The following is a 17854-nucleotide window of genomic DNA, read 5'->3' as shown; positions in this document are numbered from 1 at the left end:
ATACCTCTTCTGGACCGTGTAAATTGGGGCCATGTATTTGCAGGTGTAACTGTTATTTCCTTCCATTTTTGTGATGCCATATGGTTTGCCACAAGCAAAAGCCTCTTGCAACATCTGAGTCTGGGGTTTGCTTTGAGCACTCGACTGTACGTTTGAGGATCTCATCCGTAAACTCTCTCTCCACTGTTTGACATGATTCTTGCATAGATGGTAAAAGAGGTTAGTGGTGTTTGAATCTTGTGGAGACCGGTCTGCGGTATAATTTGCAAAGTACAGTTTTCTGGTCTGTGTCAGACTTTTCATACCCGAACCATGTCAATACAACAGAAGTAGCCCCTCTTTAATGTACGAGCTCCTCGTCTTGTCTTGGCCGGTCAGAGTCCTCCTCCTGTTCGGAATTACCCTGTTCTCTGTCACATTCACTGTCCTCGGTGTTTGTTTGTGTTGCCTTGATGCAAATGTCCTGCCTTCATCCTTGCCATGGGGAAGAACTGTCCAAATGATGAAAAATATTGCCTTAAAGAGTGGGATTTGCAACACAACAAAATAAACAGTAGAGCATAATATGAAACGATAGGTGTTTTTCTTTTTTCACATGATTTATATTGTCATAGTGGACAGTGCTAGTAGTCCCTTTGTATGGCATTATTTTTTGACATTGACTATTTTGCTGTCTGCTATCCCTTACTTGACTGACTGTGAAATTGTGTACTACGCGACAATCTCCCTTTCAATCAGTGTCTTCTGTGTAGCCTGATCACACACAGAGCACTGCCGTTTAAAATTTTAAATGTATACTGTTGTGTGTGTATGTGTTTCCAGAAACGGCGAGAGCGAGAGATGCAGCAGCAGATGGAGAGTCGTGATGAGGAGACTCTGGAGCTGAAGGAGACATACAGTTCCCTGCAGCAAGAGGTTGACATCAAAACCAAAAAGTTGAAAAAGGTAGCAACCTTGACTGGTTTAGTTAATGGCTGTCCCTCCTGTCCTCCATCCACACCAGCACAGGACACTGCTTTTATGCATGCATTTCCAGTCCTGGCTATTGTAATCAATAAATATTCTGTGTACATAAAAATACAATACTTGAAAAAGCATGGGTCAGTGTGACTGTTTAATTTCGGAAGTCTGATGTGCATTGCTTGTGAGGATTTATATGTCTGGTAATAAAATGCCTTGCAAGTAAGTAAGTCAGGTGCTATTTTAAATCAGGTAAGAATACATTATTGGCTTTGTTGGTGGATTTGGATATTCCATTATTCCTAATGACAGCCAGGTGTCTAAGCCAAATTCTAAGCCTGACTATTCTAAACGTCCTTTTCATCATGGTAACCCTGGTGTCCTCTCTCCTTCTCTGCCCTTTAGCTGTTTGCCAAGCTGCAGGCAGTGAAGGCAGAAATCCATGACATCCAAGAGGCACACATCAAAGAGCGCCAGGAGCTGGAACAGACTCAGAACGAACTCACCAGGGACCTCAAACTCAAGTATGGAGCCTGCATATCATACTGTTGGCCTGGCAGCAAAACATTGATCAATATTATATCTAGTATGAACACCATCCTTCCTGATCAAGGAGGGAACATATACTGTAACAATCTCCAAACTGCATCTGATTTCATCCTGTTTCTTGTCAGACCTCAAACTTAACACTACGGAATTATTAATGGTTTTTCACCTATATGTCTGAAAATAGACTAGTATCCATGCACTTTATACTCACAGACTTGATTTTAAATGCTAACATAATGCTTAAATATTGTATAAGAAGGAGAAAATGATTTTCAAGTTGTACTGTACTTACAATCTAGTCAGACCCTAGTTCTGTTCAGCCTGATTTTTCTTTAATATATGTATGTGTAATTATTCATTAATATGAAATGAATTAGGTATATTATTTCTAAAAAACGGCCTCAAACGAGCAGACCTCCGAGTGAAATTAATAACACACAGCAGGGCAAGAGTCACAAGACTGAATGGATATGTTTGTCTTTCTTTGTGTTTATATTTATTCAGTCAAATCTGATCTTTTCTGTCTTGCTCTCATTCTCTGCTTGCTTGCCTATCTGTTAATGTCTCTGTCTAATTGTTTGTCTGTTTGTCTTTCAGGCATCTGATTATTGAGAACTTCATTCCTTTAGAGGAGAAGAACAAAATTGTCAACAGAGCTTTCATTGATGAGGAGGATGAGTACTGGAAAATGAAGCCTATTACACGTATAGAGGAGTAAGTTAAAGAATATTTTTTTGTACATTGTGATTGGAAGTGCTCAGGTTTGGGTTCACATGTAATTTTTAAAACATAAATTAATACCTTGTAAAGTTAATGAAATGTTTACATGTTTAAATTCACTGTTTACAGGTGCAGTGTGTTATGATCTGTAGCTGTAGTATTTTTCATTGTAATATAGATATTTAATAGATGAGGATCACTAGGGGAAACAAACCAGAACTAATTGTTCTATGATTCATAGGGTTGTTCTGTGCTTGCGGGTAGAGTTGTGTATAGAGGTGTAGCTATGGGGTACAATGCAAATTGCATTTGATTTTTTTTGTAGGGATACCCAGTATAATAACCAATCAGGTATTGGCCAAAGGTGGCGTATACATTGGCTGTGGCAAATTAATGATTTGTTAACGTGCTAATACTATGCCATTTCCTACATGTGCTTCAAAATAATCACAGTTAAATGTGAAAGCAGGAACATTAACAATGACATTTGCAATTATCTAACTTTTCCAAAGATTTACTCCGTGTAGGTTTTGTAAATCAAGATTTAGGAATTTTGTTCACTTTTTCCCAGGAGGTCGATTTAAATCAGAAAAAATGGTTTTCCTTGCATGTTTAACAATTTTTTATGAAGGAAAACAGGCAACACTTTTTCTTTAAGGTCACTGGTATCAGATCAGTGATCTGTGTCAGCCAGTAGCCTGAGTCAGAATTGGTATCGCAGGACAAAAAGTCAGGTCAGTGTATCCCTACTTTTTGGGCTGTAAACATACCTGCACATCTTTCTTGATGTATTGTGAGTATTCTGTATTCACTATAAAACCTGATATTCACATCTAAGAGGATCATTGACCCGGCAGGTCAGACTTCCTTGAAATCTTTGTTAGTCTTTTTGGGTGGACACAGTTTTGTTACTACCGGTTACATTTTCAAGCCAGAAGAAGGTTGAGTTTGAGTTTAAAGTTTTTTTAGAATAATTAGTACAGTGTACGTGTTAGTTTTTCTATAATGATAGAATACTTGGTTGCTTTATTGTATAATACATTGAGACGGGGGTCAAACAGCAAGTTTTCCCATGATGTTGCATACACTGTCTCACTCTCTGTGTGTCTGCTTCAGTGAACATCAGATGATGACCAGGCCTTTGTCTGCAGTGGGCTACAGGAGGCCTCTTTGTCACCATGCTCGCATGGCCATGATGATGAAGCCTGACATGAGATACAAAGTAAGCTGCACTTTCTTTTCACCTTTTTCACTGATAAATGTATTCACACAGAAACCTCACAGTGAGTTGTCTCTGCACATAAAACACCAAGACAGTGATGCTGCATTCCTCGTCTTCATACTGTTTGTGTGTGTGTATGTGTGTATAATATTTATTATAGTGTCATATAAAACATTTTCCCAGTTGTGCCAATGTTAGTATGCAATATTTTGCCACCCCTCCAGGCTGAAAACATCCTGATACTGGATATGGACCTGCCAGCACGGACCACTAAAGAATATCAGGAGCCGGTTATCGCCCCAAAGGTGGCGGCAGCTCTGGAGGATGCTCTTAGGGATGAGGATGAGATCCAGGTAGATGCCTCAGGCTTTCACAGCAGCTTGGGACCAACCCCACCAACCAGCGCCAGCAGCAGCCTCAAGAAACCAAAGTCTGGGTAAGGCAAACTGCATCTGTAGCACTGTACTTTATATTCACTATTAAGCGGCTTATACTGTAGTTAGGCTGGAGCTTGCATTATTTGGATTTGGTCAGGAAACAAAGAAATCACAAAAATGTAAATTAAATCTCAGAATATCTAGGTTCATAACTTTTGCTGTCATTCCGAACAATCTGTTTAACCATCTGTCATTGCTTTCTATCACTCAGTCGACCAAGAACAGGCAAGAAGTTGAGCACCCCAACCTCTCCTTTCAGCTCCTCCAGTCCAAGTTCTCCTCTTTATCCACAATCCCGTGGCCTGGTGCCCAAGTGACAACTTCTGCCACTACTATCACTACCCCCAACCTCTCTTGTGCACCTTTCCACTTTGGGACTCAACTTTGAGAGAATGAGTTCGGTTTTGTCAAAGTTGTGTTTTTTTTGTCCAGACTACAGAATCTCGGATTCTGCAAATGATAGAGAAAACTTTAATACTAATGCTGCTTTGTAGGTTTTACCTGTAACCACACCACTATTAACTGTTGTCATGCGCTTCATTTGGAGATTTGAAACCCCTCATCCTGAGTGTGAGTAAGCACAACACCAGGTCAGCAGCCACGCATGAAGCCTCACATCACTCTACACTGCTATTACCTTTCCCCAACATCTGGCAGAATGCCAGCAATGTCTTTTTATATATATATGTGTGTGTGTGTGTGTGTGTGTGTGTGTGTGTGTGTGTGTGTGTGTGTGTATATATATATATATATATATATATATATATATATATATATATATATATATAAAATAAATGTATGTATACACACACACATCACAATGTTCTTAATGTACAGGAAAAAATTGAAAGTGGGCTTAGAACCCACCTTTTATGGACCACAGTATCTTCAATGCACTACTCTTCATATCTTCCCTGATGTGTGTTGTCTGTTGGGTGTCGTAGTCCTCTCTCTCTTAACGTAACTGTAGACATTGTCGGGGTGTGGTGGAGATTAAGACACATGGACAAGGCAGCTCTGCTCCACTTGTTGCTAACAGACTGTGTGTGTAAATGTTTGTCAGTGTGTTGTATGTCTGGCCACATACCTGTGCGTGCGGGCGCGTGTGTGTCTGTCTTTAACGTCACTCTCTGATTATTTGAATTTTTTGGTTTATGTGAAACTGCGCTGTCTTTTTCCATGGTTGGACTTCTGATAATGTTAGGGTGGAGCTTTAATCTCCTGTGTGTGTTGTTTTGTGTCTTCAAGGAATAGTTCAGCATTTTGAGAAATATCCTTACTTGCTTTGTTGCAGACAGTTTTAAATGAGAAAATCTAAACCACCCTCATGCTAAACATGAAGTTAGAGGTAATCAGGTTGTTTTGGCAGTCTTCACTGGTTGCCTGGCAATGTCTTGGTAACAGTGAGGCTCCAGGAAGCTAAGCTATGCTGTAATCACCTGCTGGCTGTGGTTTCATACTTAGTGTACAGACAGTAGAGCACACACACAATTCTTATCAATTATTGAAAGTGATTGATAAAAATTGTGTTTGTGTGTGTGTGTGTGTGTGTGTGTGTATTTTTCATAGCCCACAGGCCCAGGGAGGCCTGCCCCCCAGTTTCAGAACCGCTGCATTAGAATAACAAATAAGGGTATTTCCTAAAATATCAAACTGTTCCTTTAACCCTGTATGATTGTAAATGTACAGGCCAGAAAGTAAAGCATACTATGCACTTGGCCTCTGTCACAAGTTGCTGTAATCAGTAGATGCTGTTCTTCCTGGGGCACATGAGAGAGAGTTGGGGAACGATGGGAGAGAGCTCAACACATTTACACACCATTCTAGGTTGAATGGCGCTGCAGTTGGTCACCAGACATCCTAGCAGGAGATCAGTGCTAAGCACACCCTGGGTCACTTCAGAGTTACCATCCTCTGATTCTGTGCCTCAGATTCATCAGGGTTCCTAGGTGCCTTAACCTGTGCCCTCAGTCTCTGCTCCTTCATTTAAAGTGTGCACACATATTCTTCTCAGCCAGTGTCTTTTATCACTTCATCTACTCATTCATTCTGGCATCAGGGAATTATTTAGAGCATGGTCCGCACATTCCTGTCAGAATGGTGTGCACTCATTGGATGTAGGGGGCAGAGCATTTGGACACAGCATTCAACCACCCCCAGTTTTCTGACTAAGGGCCACAGGAAGGGAAGCAAGACGAAGGGTGGTGTGTTTGCCTTTTTTTATTTTTTTATTTTTTTACCCCGTCTACGATTGTTTTGGTCTTAGTGGAAAACAACTGATTGGTCTAACAGAACACTAAAACCCCAGGTGAGTGTTGAGCTTTTCACAGTACTGTGGTGGTGCCACAAAACTCGGTCGAAACACTATGGACTTGAATGGATCTGAATACACAAACCATTCCATTTGAATGCCTACCGATGAATAATATGCAGTTTTAACCTCCATGGTTCAGCCGGCCTCTCTGCTGCTCTCTGTTCCCCATACTCTTAACTGTGAGGGGTATGCTGTCCACTCGCTGCTACTGTGTAGGGTTTTAAAACCCACTGTGACTTTTTGAGGGGCCTGGGTCAAATGGCAAATGAAATCCTTTCAAATACTTGATATGTACAGTTGATTGTTTATGAGGCATTATCATCAAGCCCATCTCAGTTGTTAAAAGTTGAAAGTACTTAAAACTAAAGACTCTCTTGCTGTTTGGCCCATGCCTGCAAACGTTATGTAGTTAGATATTTAACAGTGAATATAGACTTACTGATAGGCAATCCTCAGTCACTTTTCCAGCTGTTAAAAAAAAAAAAAAAACATCAAAAAATGATTACAAACATGGGTTTCCATATTGAAAAAAAATCTAACTTATTTTAATCTTTCATTTTTTATACACAGATGTAGATATAATTTTTTATTCATTTTCTTTTTCTTTAAAATAGATTGTCTTTTTATTTTTTGAGCTTTGTAATTTAAATGTTGAAATTTTATTTTTGCGTGATACATGTAATATGTGTTCTTTTGTATTCAGCAAGGTACAGGCTTTTTTTTGTGTGTATACACTTAAAAATGCTTTGGTCGATGAGTTCACCACAGATGAAAACGTGAGTCAAGTGTTGATTCATGTCACAGTTGTGTATTTACACATTGACTGTTCATTTAACTTCATAAACACACATAATATTTAGAATAAGGCCTGATTGTCGTAACTAACAATGCAATGTTGTATACCTGCCGCATGATGTTAGCACGCTTGAGTAATATGTTTGGTTGTGTAAGTATCCATCAATCATAGGAATTTGGTAAGCAAAATGTGAATGTCTTAATTTAATTGAATACCTTTGCATCTGTATCCCATAGATACATCACTGGATCCAAACTCCAAATCTAAGACTTTTGTGACCAGTTTATATGTGATGGTATCGTTTTTATAGCCAAATGACGATTATGCTGGTGCACTTCTGTCTGTGGCTGGCTAAGTCTTTTACTTGTTTAGTTTCTTTTGATTATTAAAGACGATTCAATGATAACAAGATGTAGTGTGTCCTGTGTCTTTGGGGATATTTAAGAATGATGTGTGATTAGATTAACCCTTATCTTAAGCAGATGAAGCCATCTCAGCACTTGGTTGAAGTATGCTAGACCCAAAACTGGATTTTGGGTCTAGTCTGCACTGTACTGCACTGGATTTCTGAACTAGTCCTCTCAGACAGCTTGTCAATCCCTTTGACCCTGTGTAAGAAGCCAGAGGAGGTCGAACTCGTCCCTGAGGCCAAACTTTAGACACGAGGGAACTTCAGCCTGTTTTCATCCCCCAGAGGAGAGACCTACTAGTTTTGACTGACTTGTTGATTACACTCCCTATGATCTCCCAGTAAGGGCTAGTTAACTGCCCCTGAAGATGCTCTCTTCCTCATATTCAGCTTTCACACCAAAATGAGGATTTAACAAAACCGCGCCGCAATTGTATGCCTCCGCCAACCAGTCAAGTTGCAGGAAACATGGTCACAATCTCCCCTCCTGTTCCTGCGTTTTAGTGTTGAATAATGGCCACAGATGTGTTTGTGAAGAATATTATAATGTCACAATGAAGCTAACCTTTGACCTTTTGGATATAAAATGTCATCACTTCATCATTTTATCCTATTAAGACACTTAAATTTGGTGTTAAATTTTGACTTAATTAGCGTATGAATTCGTCACATTGACCTGTGCCAAATTTGAAGAAATTCTCTTACGGCATTCCAGCGATACTGCATTCACAAGAATGGGACGGACGGAAAACATAATGCCTCCAGCCACGGCTGTTGCCAGCATGGGGCAGAAAAAGCCTTTAATCTCCAGAGGCTTAAAGGTTCAGAGGTACTTTTCTGTGTTAAGAAGCCAAGATATTCTTAAGGCATTGATACTGAAAACCACAGCTCCATCTTCACCAATCAAATAATTTCATGTCCACCTGGACTTTCTTTTATATAATGGACTTTATTAACAGCAGTCAATAATACAGCTCAATTTTAAAAACAAGTCATTCTCACCAAAACTTCATGTTAAGTGTGAAAAAAACCCCACCATGATCATTTACATTCAGCAAAGAATCACAACTGCACAACAACCAAACATGAATGATACCCATGTTGAACAAAGGAATGGTCTACATACAGTACTCAAAGGTAGATCCAGCAGCAGTAGAAAAGGTAGAGCAACCGGAATCAGGAGGGACAAGAGGCTCCTGGCCCAGTAATGTCCTGCTTGTTGGACTCAAACCTCCCATTCAGTGTTGGATATTCCTCATTATTGTGGTCGCGTCCGTAATTTATCCAATGAACTGTACTGTACTGATACAGGGTGCTTCTGTACTGCCTTGTGCGAGGATCACTTTGCTATTCAACACAGACATTCTTCAGATACAAACTTTCAAATGGGAGAATTCTAAGGCCTTACATGATAAAAAACAAATACATAAACAACCACAAGCAGTGGATCAGTTTTTGAAATGATAAAACACCGACAAATTGTCAGCTTTTTTTCTTCACATGAGTGACTTACTGTTGATCTGCTGTTTCCTCGAGAATTTAGTCCATGCAACTTAAGTTTGGCACAGAGGGGAGCAGAAATTTTGGTACAAAAGCAAAAGGTACAAAGGAATAATGCCCCATTGCACTAGAAACTACCAGAGAAAAAGTTATTAAAAGATACTTCTACTACTTGTCAGAGTATCTTCATGTTGTTATGATTCACAAAACAAAAGATACAACACTTTCATATGTACACACCACTTCAAGTCTCATAAAATTCCAAAAATCAAGATACTACGAGAAAAAAAAACGTGAGAGTACGGTGAGAGAAAACCTGCACACTGTCAATCGTAAAAAACAGTTATGTTTTTTTAAACATGCTGGTTTATTTATGTAAATTGGAATATTAGTAAGTATGCCATCTTTTATGGACATTCTCTTTTGGTTAAGAGACCACAGTGGGATGTAGAGAAAAACAGTGAGACTGTCCTTTGGATACATGTAAGGATATAGATCAGTTTCATCTCCGTACAACAAAGTCAGGAGACGAAAGACAGACTGAAACTCATACAATGAAACATATGCATAGAAAAAGGGAAAACTCAAGCTTCTATTAAATCAACTAGTCTCCCAAACTGCTTGAAACAATGGCCAACCCTTGGCCTTAGAAAAGCAGATCACTCAACGTGAATTATCTAAGGGGCTGAGGGCTCAAGGCAAAGCTCCCCGTTTGTTTGGAAATCAGTGGAAATAGTCACAACTGCAACACCAGCTTGGTCACTAGCTGTAGCTACAATATCATTAGGTATGATATAGCAAAATAGAAAATATACTTCTCACATCATTGAATCTTTAAAAGCACATTTTCATCACTCACAAAGTTGAGCCTGAGTGAACCCAAGTCTTCCCTTTCAAAAATTAGGCCAGCCTCATTATGTGATATTACACGCACCACCTTATGTGGACAAACCAGCCTCCGCTTGGCTTGTACAATCAACATAAACTCCCTAACTAGGGGGCGCAGCTGTAATTAGTGGAGAGTACAGAGCTGGTAAAAGCCCGTGCCTTCTGGTCTCTGGGGAAGCTACTCTCTCTGTTCGTTGCTACAGGGTTTGAACTCTGTTGCAATATCTAGTCCACTACTTTGGACTAAATAATGATGTAGCTCCTCCTAAGTTGCCTTTTATAAACTGGATACTCAGGCAACTGTGGGCTGTTTAGCTGTTTTAAGCCAATGCTTGATTTGGAGATTAGTTATACAGAGCTGCGGAGCAAATTAACAAACGGTGTACCTATCATGTAACAAAAATCGATTTCTTTGCACCTCAAAGGAGAGACAAAGTTTACATCAGCGGCTGTTTGGTTGTTTGAAACATTGGCGTGAACTGTTTCTATTCCCAGAGTAGCGTAACTCTCCCTCCCCCCTCCACTGGACCGATTGAACTGACTCTTTACAGTGTCAGGAAACAAATCAAGTAAAGAACAGTGGGAGGCAGAGCAAAAAAAAGAGGGAGTAGGAAAGAGAATGGATGATGGAGAGGATGAGGACAGGTCAGAGAGGGAAAGAGAACCATGGTGGAGCGTGTGTGGGGGGGGGGTCAGTAAGGTAGGTGGCATGTTTTTCCTGCCTTGTAAAGGTGGTGGTGGGGTCGTAACCGAGCTTCAGCCCCTGCTGGGTGCTTGCTCTCAGCTCCGGGCTCATTTCTCTCTGTAGAACAGCAGGTACATCTTCAGAGGCTCCGGCAGCGGCAGGCCCAGTATCCTCTCTCTCAGGAGGTTCACCGCCGGCTGGGGTCGGAGCAGCTCCCCGGTCTCCTTCTCCTCCTCCTCCTCCTCCTCCTGCTCCTCCTCTTCATCCTCTTCCTCCACCGCCTCCTCCTCTTCCACCACCCCTACCGCTCCTCTCCCCATCCTCCTGTTTCCTCTCATCTGCCGCCTCGCTTCCCTCTCTCCTGCCTCCTCCTCGTCCACCGCTCTCCCTCCCTGGTTGTTGTTGCTGTCCAGACGACCGGAGCCGATACCACTGCTGGCCATCCCCTGATGCGTGGCCAGGACGAGGGCGTTGCAGTGGCGCCGGTGGACGCGTCGGCGTTTGAAGCGAGGGCCGTACTTATGGAGCCCGGCCACTGCCAGACCCCTGCCCACGCTGAAAGAGGAACCTCGGCCACGGGATTGGCTGTCTCCTCTATCCGTGGTCACTCTGAGGGTGTGGCGGATGCAGATACGAGCCAGCTCCTGTAACGTCCGCACCTCATACTTGGCTGCAAAATTCAGAACCATGCGAAAACCAGGTAGTAAGAAGAACAGCGGGGAGAATACAACAAAGGTGAATAATTTGATGTATACGATATGATATTCAAATTTAGTTTTCATTTTTTACTTTCAATAAAGCTCGGAATGAGACTCACGCAGTGGGACAGTCTTGGGTTTGCCATTCGTGCTGTGTTTAGGAAGCACCAAAGGAGCAAAGGACACAGAGATGATCTTTTTGGTCTCCCAACTGTTCGGCCCGGTGCGGGTGATCTTGGTCAACTGCAGAAAATACAGCGGGATGAAACCACAGCTATTTCTTCTCTGAACCTTTTGTGTGTGTAGTAGTGTTTTCTCGGTTGATTTAATTCAGTCACTTCAAAAAGCTGCTTTGCATTTCTAGTCGTTTCTAGTTCTATCAGTGTGTGTATAATGTGCTCCAATGACTCAATCAATCCCACAAGAATCACTTCAGATAAGATATTCAGCGATTATGAGCAAGAAAACTAGGTTTTTTTTAATGGTGCAAATCATCCATGTTTCAATTCTGTCTTCCACAAAGTAGTTGACTAATTCCAGACTTACAAGGTGCTAACCACACAATATGACAATTACAGTATATAAGTTACTATCAAAGCCAATACGCTACTAACATTCCCAGACACTCATTAAAAACACAGAACTAAACGAATAAATATGGACAGGAAGATGACAGTCATAAAAGATTATGCTGTAACACATTACTTTATTTAGCATTCCATAAACACTCAATAAATGGTCTATAACACACTATAATGTGGTTTTAAGAAGGTATAAGGACATAGACCCTTAAGGGTCTAGTGTTTGTCAATGTACAGTACTTATCAGCATTATGCTTTCTCCTATGAAGACGTATTTCATATTATTACAGCTGTACATCCTATACTGTCATTCATTATCTGTTTATACAGCAGCCTCCACTTGCCCACAGGAAGAGTTATAATTTTTGACACACATTAACACTAAATTTGCGTACAACTACATTGCAGTATGTTAGAAACAGTCATTAAATGTTTGTGTACTGCTTTTAACTGCTAAATAAGGGGCGTTAAACCACCCCGAGTTACTTGAGGAAAACACCAACCTTTTCCTCAAGAGGCATCACCAGGATGCCCCCCACCTTGAGCAGGTTCTTCATGTAATCCTCGTGCTCCTTCTGCACCCCAGCCCCACAGTACACCCTGTCATACTGACGGCTCTCTGGAGGAATCTCCAGGCAGTTACCCACAACAAAGGATGGCTCACAGAACTCAAACCTGAGGCGAGACACAGGAGCTATGGAAAACACTGTACGCACGAGGGGAAAAAAAACGTAAAATGTCACGGACAAGTTTTGGAGACCTACTTGTCAAAGCTGTCGCTGGTTTTGATGAAGGAGTCGAGCTTCTGGTAGGCGTACTGGATCACATCTGCGTGTAACTCTATGCCATGGTTGACTCCAAATGGTCCTGTGAACACAGCACAGTTCACAGTTGTACATGAACCACATTTACGTCTGTTTGTAATGCCATGACGATGTTAGGCCCAACACCAAGCCCAGAGTATGCTGGGTGTGATTATGCTCTTAGTCTTGCTAAAGATGTGAAGCACTGGGACTTAACCTGCATTAATATAGGCCAGTCAGAACATCAATCCACCTTAATCGTACTTCTTTAAATGTGGACAGCGTAGCTGGTGACAAGCTGCAGGCTCTCTGGATTTTTCTATTTATATCAATAAACTTGTAGAATCATGTTTTTTTCAGATTAAGAGAATACTTCTATATTCCAGTTACATCTTATATTTGAAAGTGCTGAGAAGTCAACTCAGGATACTGCAATTCATTCCACTCTTGCCTCATCCGGCCAGCTGTCGCTCATCTGCAGATGATTCAAAATGCTGCCACCAGTCTTCTACAAACCCCAAGCGCAGGCAGCACATCACCCCAGCGTTAGCCTCTCTGCCAGTGGAGTTTGGAACAAAACATAAAATGACCCTGTGGCGCCCCAGAGTACATCTGAGAATTGTCGTGTCCATATCGCAACTTCATGCTTTCAGCTCTGCTAACAAGTGTCGACTGGATGTTCCCAGAGCTTCATTTATTATAATGGTGAGTGCCTGGAAAGTCACTGTATTAACCATGGAAACAGCTGATGGATGCATATTATTGATTTAATCCGAGTTCAATCAGCCAACGCATGTGGAATAAATTATTATGTGAATGTAGAATAAGCACAGCGTTGACATTTGGTGTCAGGGAAAGGTAGACGCAGAGCCTATAGCTGGATGGCGAGATGAAGATGGCGGCTGTGGCGGCGGCATCACTCTCGAGTTGACTGCCGGGAACTAGATTGCGGGGTCCGCCTCAGTATTGGCAATAATCATAGAACTACTGGCAAATCAACTGGGCTGTGAGGACTGCTGCTCGGTGGAAGCTATGACAGACCGTGAAATACTTCAAGCACTTTGGAATTGTATCTTGGCAAAATTTAAAAACAAAAAAACAAAAAAACAACGCATTTAATGAAAACATGTCGTCTTTTTTTCTTTACTTTCTTCTCTCAAGGAAAAGTACATCACATCCAGGCCTGTTGACGAAGCGTATGGTTTTTCAGCGATCGCCTAGTGGAGCCGTTTCTTAGTATGACATTGGCCGTCAGTACCGAAGAGCTGGAATAATTCCTCATGGTCACTCGATAGAATCCGAGCTGGTATCTTCCAGTGCACCGCTTGGGTACCTGTAACCTCCGTGTAGTGGGAGACGAGAGCGGAGGCTTCCGGACTGTGAGGGGGGCGCATGGGCAAAGTTTGACGGGAACGCAGGGGGGAAGAGACGCGGGGCAAAGACACTGCATGAGCGGAGGTTATGAGAAACAGCGGCAGCTAAAAGCTAATTCAGCATATTTTTTAATGGTGCCACTTTGACTAAATGTAAGCAAACATATGTCCATATCACGGGGCTTACGTTGTAGCCCATAGCTAACTAACTGATTCCATACCATCACCATACTTCATGTTTACATACCCCACAACTTAGGCTATTCGGCGGGGGGGGGTTACGTGTTGAACTGCTGCATTTAACCACATACCTAGTATGAGGCCGACCATGGTGCTGAGGTAGCCGGTCCCACTGCCAAGGTTGAGGAAGGAGAGGCCAGGGTGGAGGTCCAGAGCCTCCATCACCTCCGAGTAGATACATGGAGCGGACAGGTGGATGTTCCCGTGCCGCCACGCCAAGTCCTGACAAGAATAGTATAAGCTTCCTTCACGCGCCCAAAACTCTTTTCAGCCAATCGAACTCGCTACGACTGTGCCCTTACACATGTGATACATAACCTGCAGACACCAGGGGTCTGCCTCAAACACTTCAATCCTGCCCCCCCCTCAGGCGATTCCACAGCCCTGTCATTTTGCTCACCTTGTAGGCGTTGTCCCGGTATTCGTCCAGGTAGTAGTCAGCCCTGTCGATGGCTCGAAAGGCCCGCTCCACCAGGTCCGAGCGGATGTAGTAGGCCTCCTTCAGGTTGTCAATCAGGTCGTCGTTGTCCTCGCCGGCACTCACGGCTCCACCCATCCTGACTAGAACAGAGAGAGGCAAGCGGTTGGCGATCCTAAATGACAACCGGGACGTGATCTACCGAGGAAGGGGCGTGCGGCGGGCATCGTCGCAACCCCAAACCGTATCATCCACTGTCACCAGGATTGGGGGGGGGGGGTCTACAAAAAAGACACGTCCCTCTGTTGAGAGAAGCCCCATGAATACAGTATTTTACTCTGAGTTGCTGGGTTGGCTTTTATTTTTTCTTCAGTTTTTTCCCCCCCAGTCGCTTTTCTGTTTCTTTTGGGTTGAGAGACTTTATACTTGTGCATTCTTCACAGCACCTAAAATCAAAGTCTTTAAAATCATACTGGGTCATGTTCTTTCATGAGCAATATCAAAAACAAAAAAAAAAGCGGAGAGCGGAACCTTCATCATGAACTGGATCTGAAACTATCGATCCATCTGTCAAATGATAGTACGCCGAGCATTCACTGGTCCAAGTTTCTCGAGTGTGAGGAGGTACCATTTTTCCTCGTAAATTAAATATCTTTGGGCTTTGAACTGTTTGTTGTACAAAAAAAAAAAAACATACGAAGACGTTGATTGACTAAAAGTATTCAGCAGACTGAAAACGACTGCTTGTTGCGGCCCAAAACCGTCCACGCGGCTCCTTCAACTCTCATATTCACGAATAAGCCTGTCCTTTAGTGATAACTTAAAAATCTGCACGCCTTGCATGAACCTCTTGTCCGACTTGACGGCAGGTTCCTGACTCCCAAACGTCTCCGTCGCAACGCTCTTCGAAGACCCCGGTGCGCAAAAATACCGCCTGACCCAACCGCCGTCCGAGGGCCTTACGTGAAGCTTCTGGCAGCAGGGCCCCGGCTGTAGGTGCGGGCGCTGCCGTGGCCGTGGTTCAGAGCAGCGATAAAAACAACACCGGGGGGGCAGAGCCAAAGCACAGAGATCACAGGGTTGCCCTCGCCTGCCAAATGGTGGCCGTAGCCATGGTCATGAGGCTGTAAAAGAACAAAGAGCTACGTGCATGTCAATATTTCTGGATCTCCTGCCTTTGATGGCACTTGGTTGAGCTGAAGGGGACGTTGTCAGGCACCGAATCAAACGAATGCCCACTTTTCAGGGGGGTGAGCTGCTGCTGCTGCTGCTGCTGCTGCCCCTGCGAATAAAAGCATGTGCTGCCTCTGTCGGCTATCAGAACGAGCGACCTCAAGAGGGCACTGTCCGCCCTTCGGTAACACACTTAAGTGGTTCACTAGGCTAGCGGGGTACACACTTCCTGCACACACTTGCCGTCCGAGCTTCGCAATCCGCCCGCTCTTTCACCGAATGAGCTACCGCATCGGTTCTCTCGTTTACACCCGTTCTCGTTTACACCAGTGACTCCAGCCCCCCCCGCATACATCCGCCGCCTTTGCGTGGCGGCGCGGCTGCTCGTTTGCGCCACTCAGGTGATCCGAATTTCGAGGAAAGCCCGCAATGCAAGCTCCCGTTCCCCAACCGCCGCCCCGCAAAAAAAAAAAAAACAAACACCAGAGGCGGCGTCAGGTCGCGCCTGCGGCAACACTGTCGTGCAAGCGCGGCCAACACACACGGAGAGGACTGCGCTCTCGCCCTCGCTGGAAGAGAGGAAAAATCGAGACGAGGAGGAGAGCAGCTGACTTGTGGTGCCGTGAAAAACAAACCCGCAGCTTCCACTGTGCCTCCGCACCCGAGCCCAGGGGAAGCTAACGCTGTACCTTGCGGAAAGGCCGACTGGCGTTCTCTGTTTTAGGCGGGTTTCCTTGCGTTCAGCCTTTTGTTGTTGAGCGGCTCAGCCACAAACACAACTGCTGGATGTAAACATTCGGCCAGCTGACGCTCTGACGTCAGACGTAATCTTTACGCACAGTGACGGCCGGAGGAGGATGGCCTACATTCGGCAGCGCTCGGGGCAGTGAGACCGGAACGGTCCAGATGTGGCCCCAAACCAGCGGAGATCGCATATGTAGAGGAATATTTCAGCTCTCTGAGCGACGGAATGGCTTCATTTATAACAGTCAATATTAGTCTTTCGTCAGGTTTGTGTGTCTTTATGGAGCTGTGGTTGACACCAGACCGGAAGCCGTTTCCAACTTTAAACGGTCTTTAGTCAGTGGTGTAACTGAATACGCTTCGGTAGTTGCCGCGTTGCTCTAATGGGCCTCCCCTTGGTCAGTAGGCCTCTGACCAATGTCTGTGGCCCACTATCAGCCCCGTCTCCAATGAAGACATCTTGATATGTCACAGTTGTAAACGCACAGGCGTAAGTGATACTGTCACACAGTCACGACTTATTGGGACACTTGAATACACCGGAAAGCGTTTCTCACAATGTTTTCCACTCTGGGGGTCAGGACCCCCCACACTGGATTGCACATTAAATCTGAAGGGTCGCCTGCAGAAAAAAAAAATGCACTGTGCAAAAGTTTTAGCGCTTCAGATGCTTAGATTCTTCTCCATCACACAATAGCACCAGGGAGGCATCTGATCGGTCCGAAATTTTATTCTGCAGCAGGACAATGAGCTCAAACATACGGCCAGAGTCATAAAGAACTATCCTTAGAGACAAGAAGAAAAAGGGGTCCTGCAACAGATGGCCTGGCCCACGCAGAGCCCTGATCTCAGCATCATAGAGTCAGCTTGGGATTACATGAGGAGACAGAAGAACTGTGGCCAGTTCTCCAAGATGCCCGGAACAACCTACCTGCAGAGTGCCGTGAAAAACTGTGCGCATGTGCCCTGAGAGGACCAGGTGCAGTTTTAAAGGCAAAGGGGGGTCACAGCAAAAGTGTTTATTTATGTCATTTCTCATTGAAACTTATAAAAAGTAACCCAGTAATAAAGTTAAATATGCTCTACGGCTAATCGAGATAACTCATGTCATACAAACACCACTGTTTACAGTTACGGTCTATTCACAGGTTCCTCTGTGTCCGTGTACAGTGTGTCCCTTATACAAAGTAAGAACCTTATATGTATAGTAACTGCAATGTAACACAGACATAAGAAAATTAAGGTACAGTAAAAACAAATGTCTCAACACTCAACTCTCAATTCACGTTAAGTAGGAACTATTTACAACCCACCCGACACTGAACTGACTACCCAAACAATCCT

At 43.5% G+C, this 17854-nt stretch overlaps 2 protein-coding genes across 11 annotated transcripts in view; one reads left to right on the top strand and one right to left on the bottom strand.

Annotated features, from left to right (window-relative positions):
- The window catches only part of kif3b (kinesin family member 3B), a 13525-nt gene extending 8907 nt beyond the window's left edge, over positions 1–4618 (top strand). For all 7 annotated transcript variants that reach the window (XM_040152075.1, XM_040152078.1, XM_040152080.1 and 4 more), the window contains exons 4-9: positions 823–945; positions 1366–1484; positions 2107–2223; positions 3346–3451; positions 3676–3887; positions 4100–4618. In XM_040152075.1, the coding sequence (XP_040008009.1) occupies positions 823–945; positions 1366–1484; positions 2107–2223; positions 3346–3451; positions 3676–3887; positions 4100–4205 (783 nt within the window). In that variant the 3' untranslated portion in view covers positions 4206–4618. The remainder of the gene's footprint in view (positions 1–822; positions 946–1365; positions 1485–2106; positions 2224–3345; positions 3452–3675; positions 3888–4099) is intronic.
- A 3738-nt stretch (positions 4619–8356) lies between these two features.
- On the bottom strand, positions 8357–16596 carry LOC120803544 (protein-L-isoaspartate O-methyltransferase domain-containing protein 2). Of its 4 annotated transcripts, none has more exons than XM_040152083.1 (7): positions 16456–16596; positions 14576–14736; positions 14247–14397; positions 12524–12626; positions 12263–12434; positions 11298–11421; positions 8357–11150 (listed from the first exon to the last, which is right to left on the bottom strand). In XM_040152083.1, the coding sequence occupies exons 2-7, from the start codon at positions 14729–14731 to the stop codon at positions 10588–10590; spliced, it is 1269 nt and encodes a 422-aa protein (XP_040008017.1). In that variant the 5' UTR covers positions 14732–14736; positions 16456–16596; the 3' UTR covers positions 8357–10587. The 4 variants fall into 4 exon arrangements, with proteins under 4 accessions (XP_040008017.1, XP_040008020.1, XP_040008018.1 ...); XM_040152086.1 differs by lacking the exon at positions 16456–16596 and adding an exon at positions 16402–16424 and having other exon boundaries at positions 14576–14732; XM_040152084.1 differs by lacking the exon at positions 16456–16596 and adding an exon at positions 15557–15896.
- Between the last annotated feature and the right edge of the window lie 1258 nt (positions 16597–17854).

The sequence above is a fragment of the Xiphias gladius genome, chromosome 18 (genome assembly GCF_016859285.1).
Source record: "Xiphias gladius isolate SHS-SW01 ecotype Sanya breed wild chromosome 18, ASM1685928v1, whole genome shotgun sequence".
In the NCBI taxonomy this organism is placed as follows: Eukaryota; Metazoa; Chordata; class Actinopteri; order Istiophoriformes; family Xiphiidae; genus Xiphias; species Xiphias gladius.
This window is presented reverse-complemented; position numbering and strand designations above follow the sequence as displayed.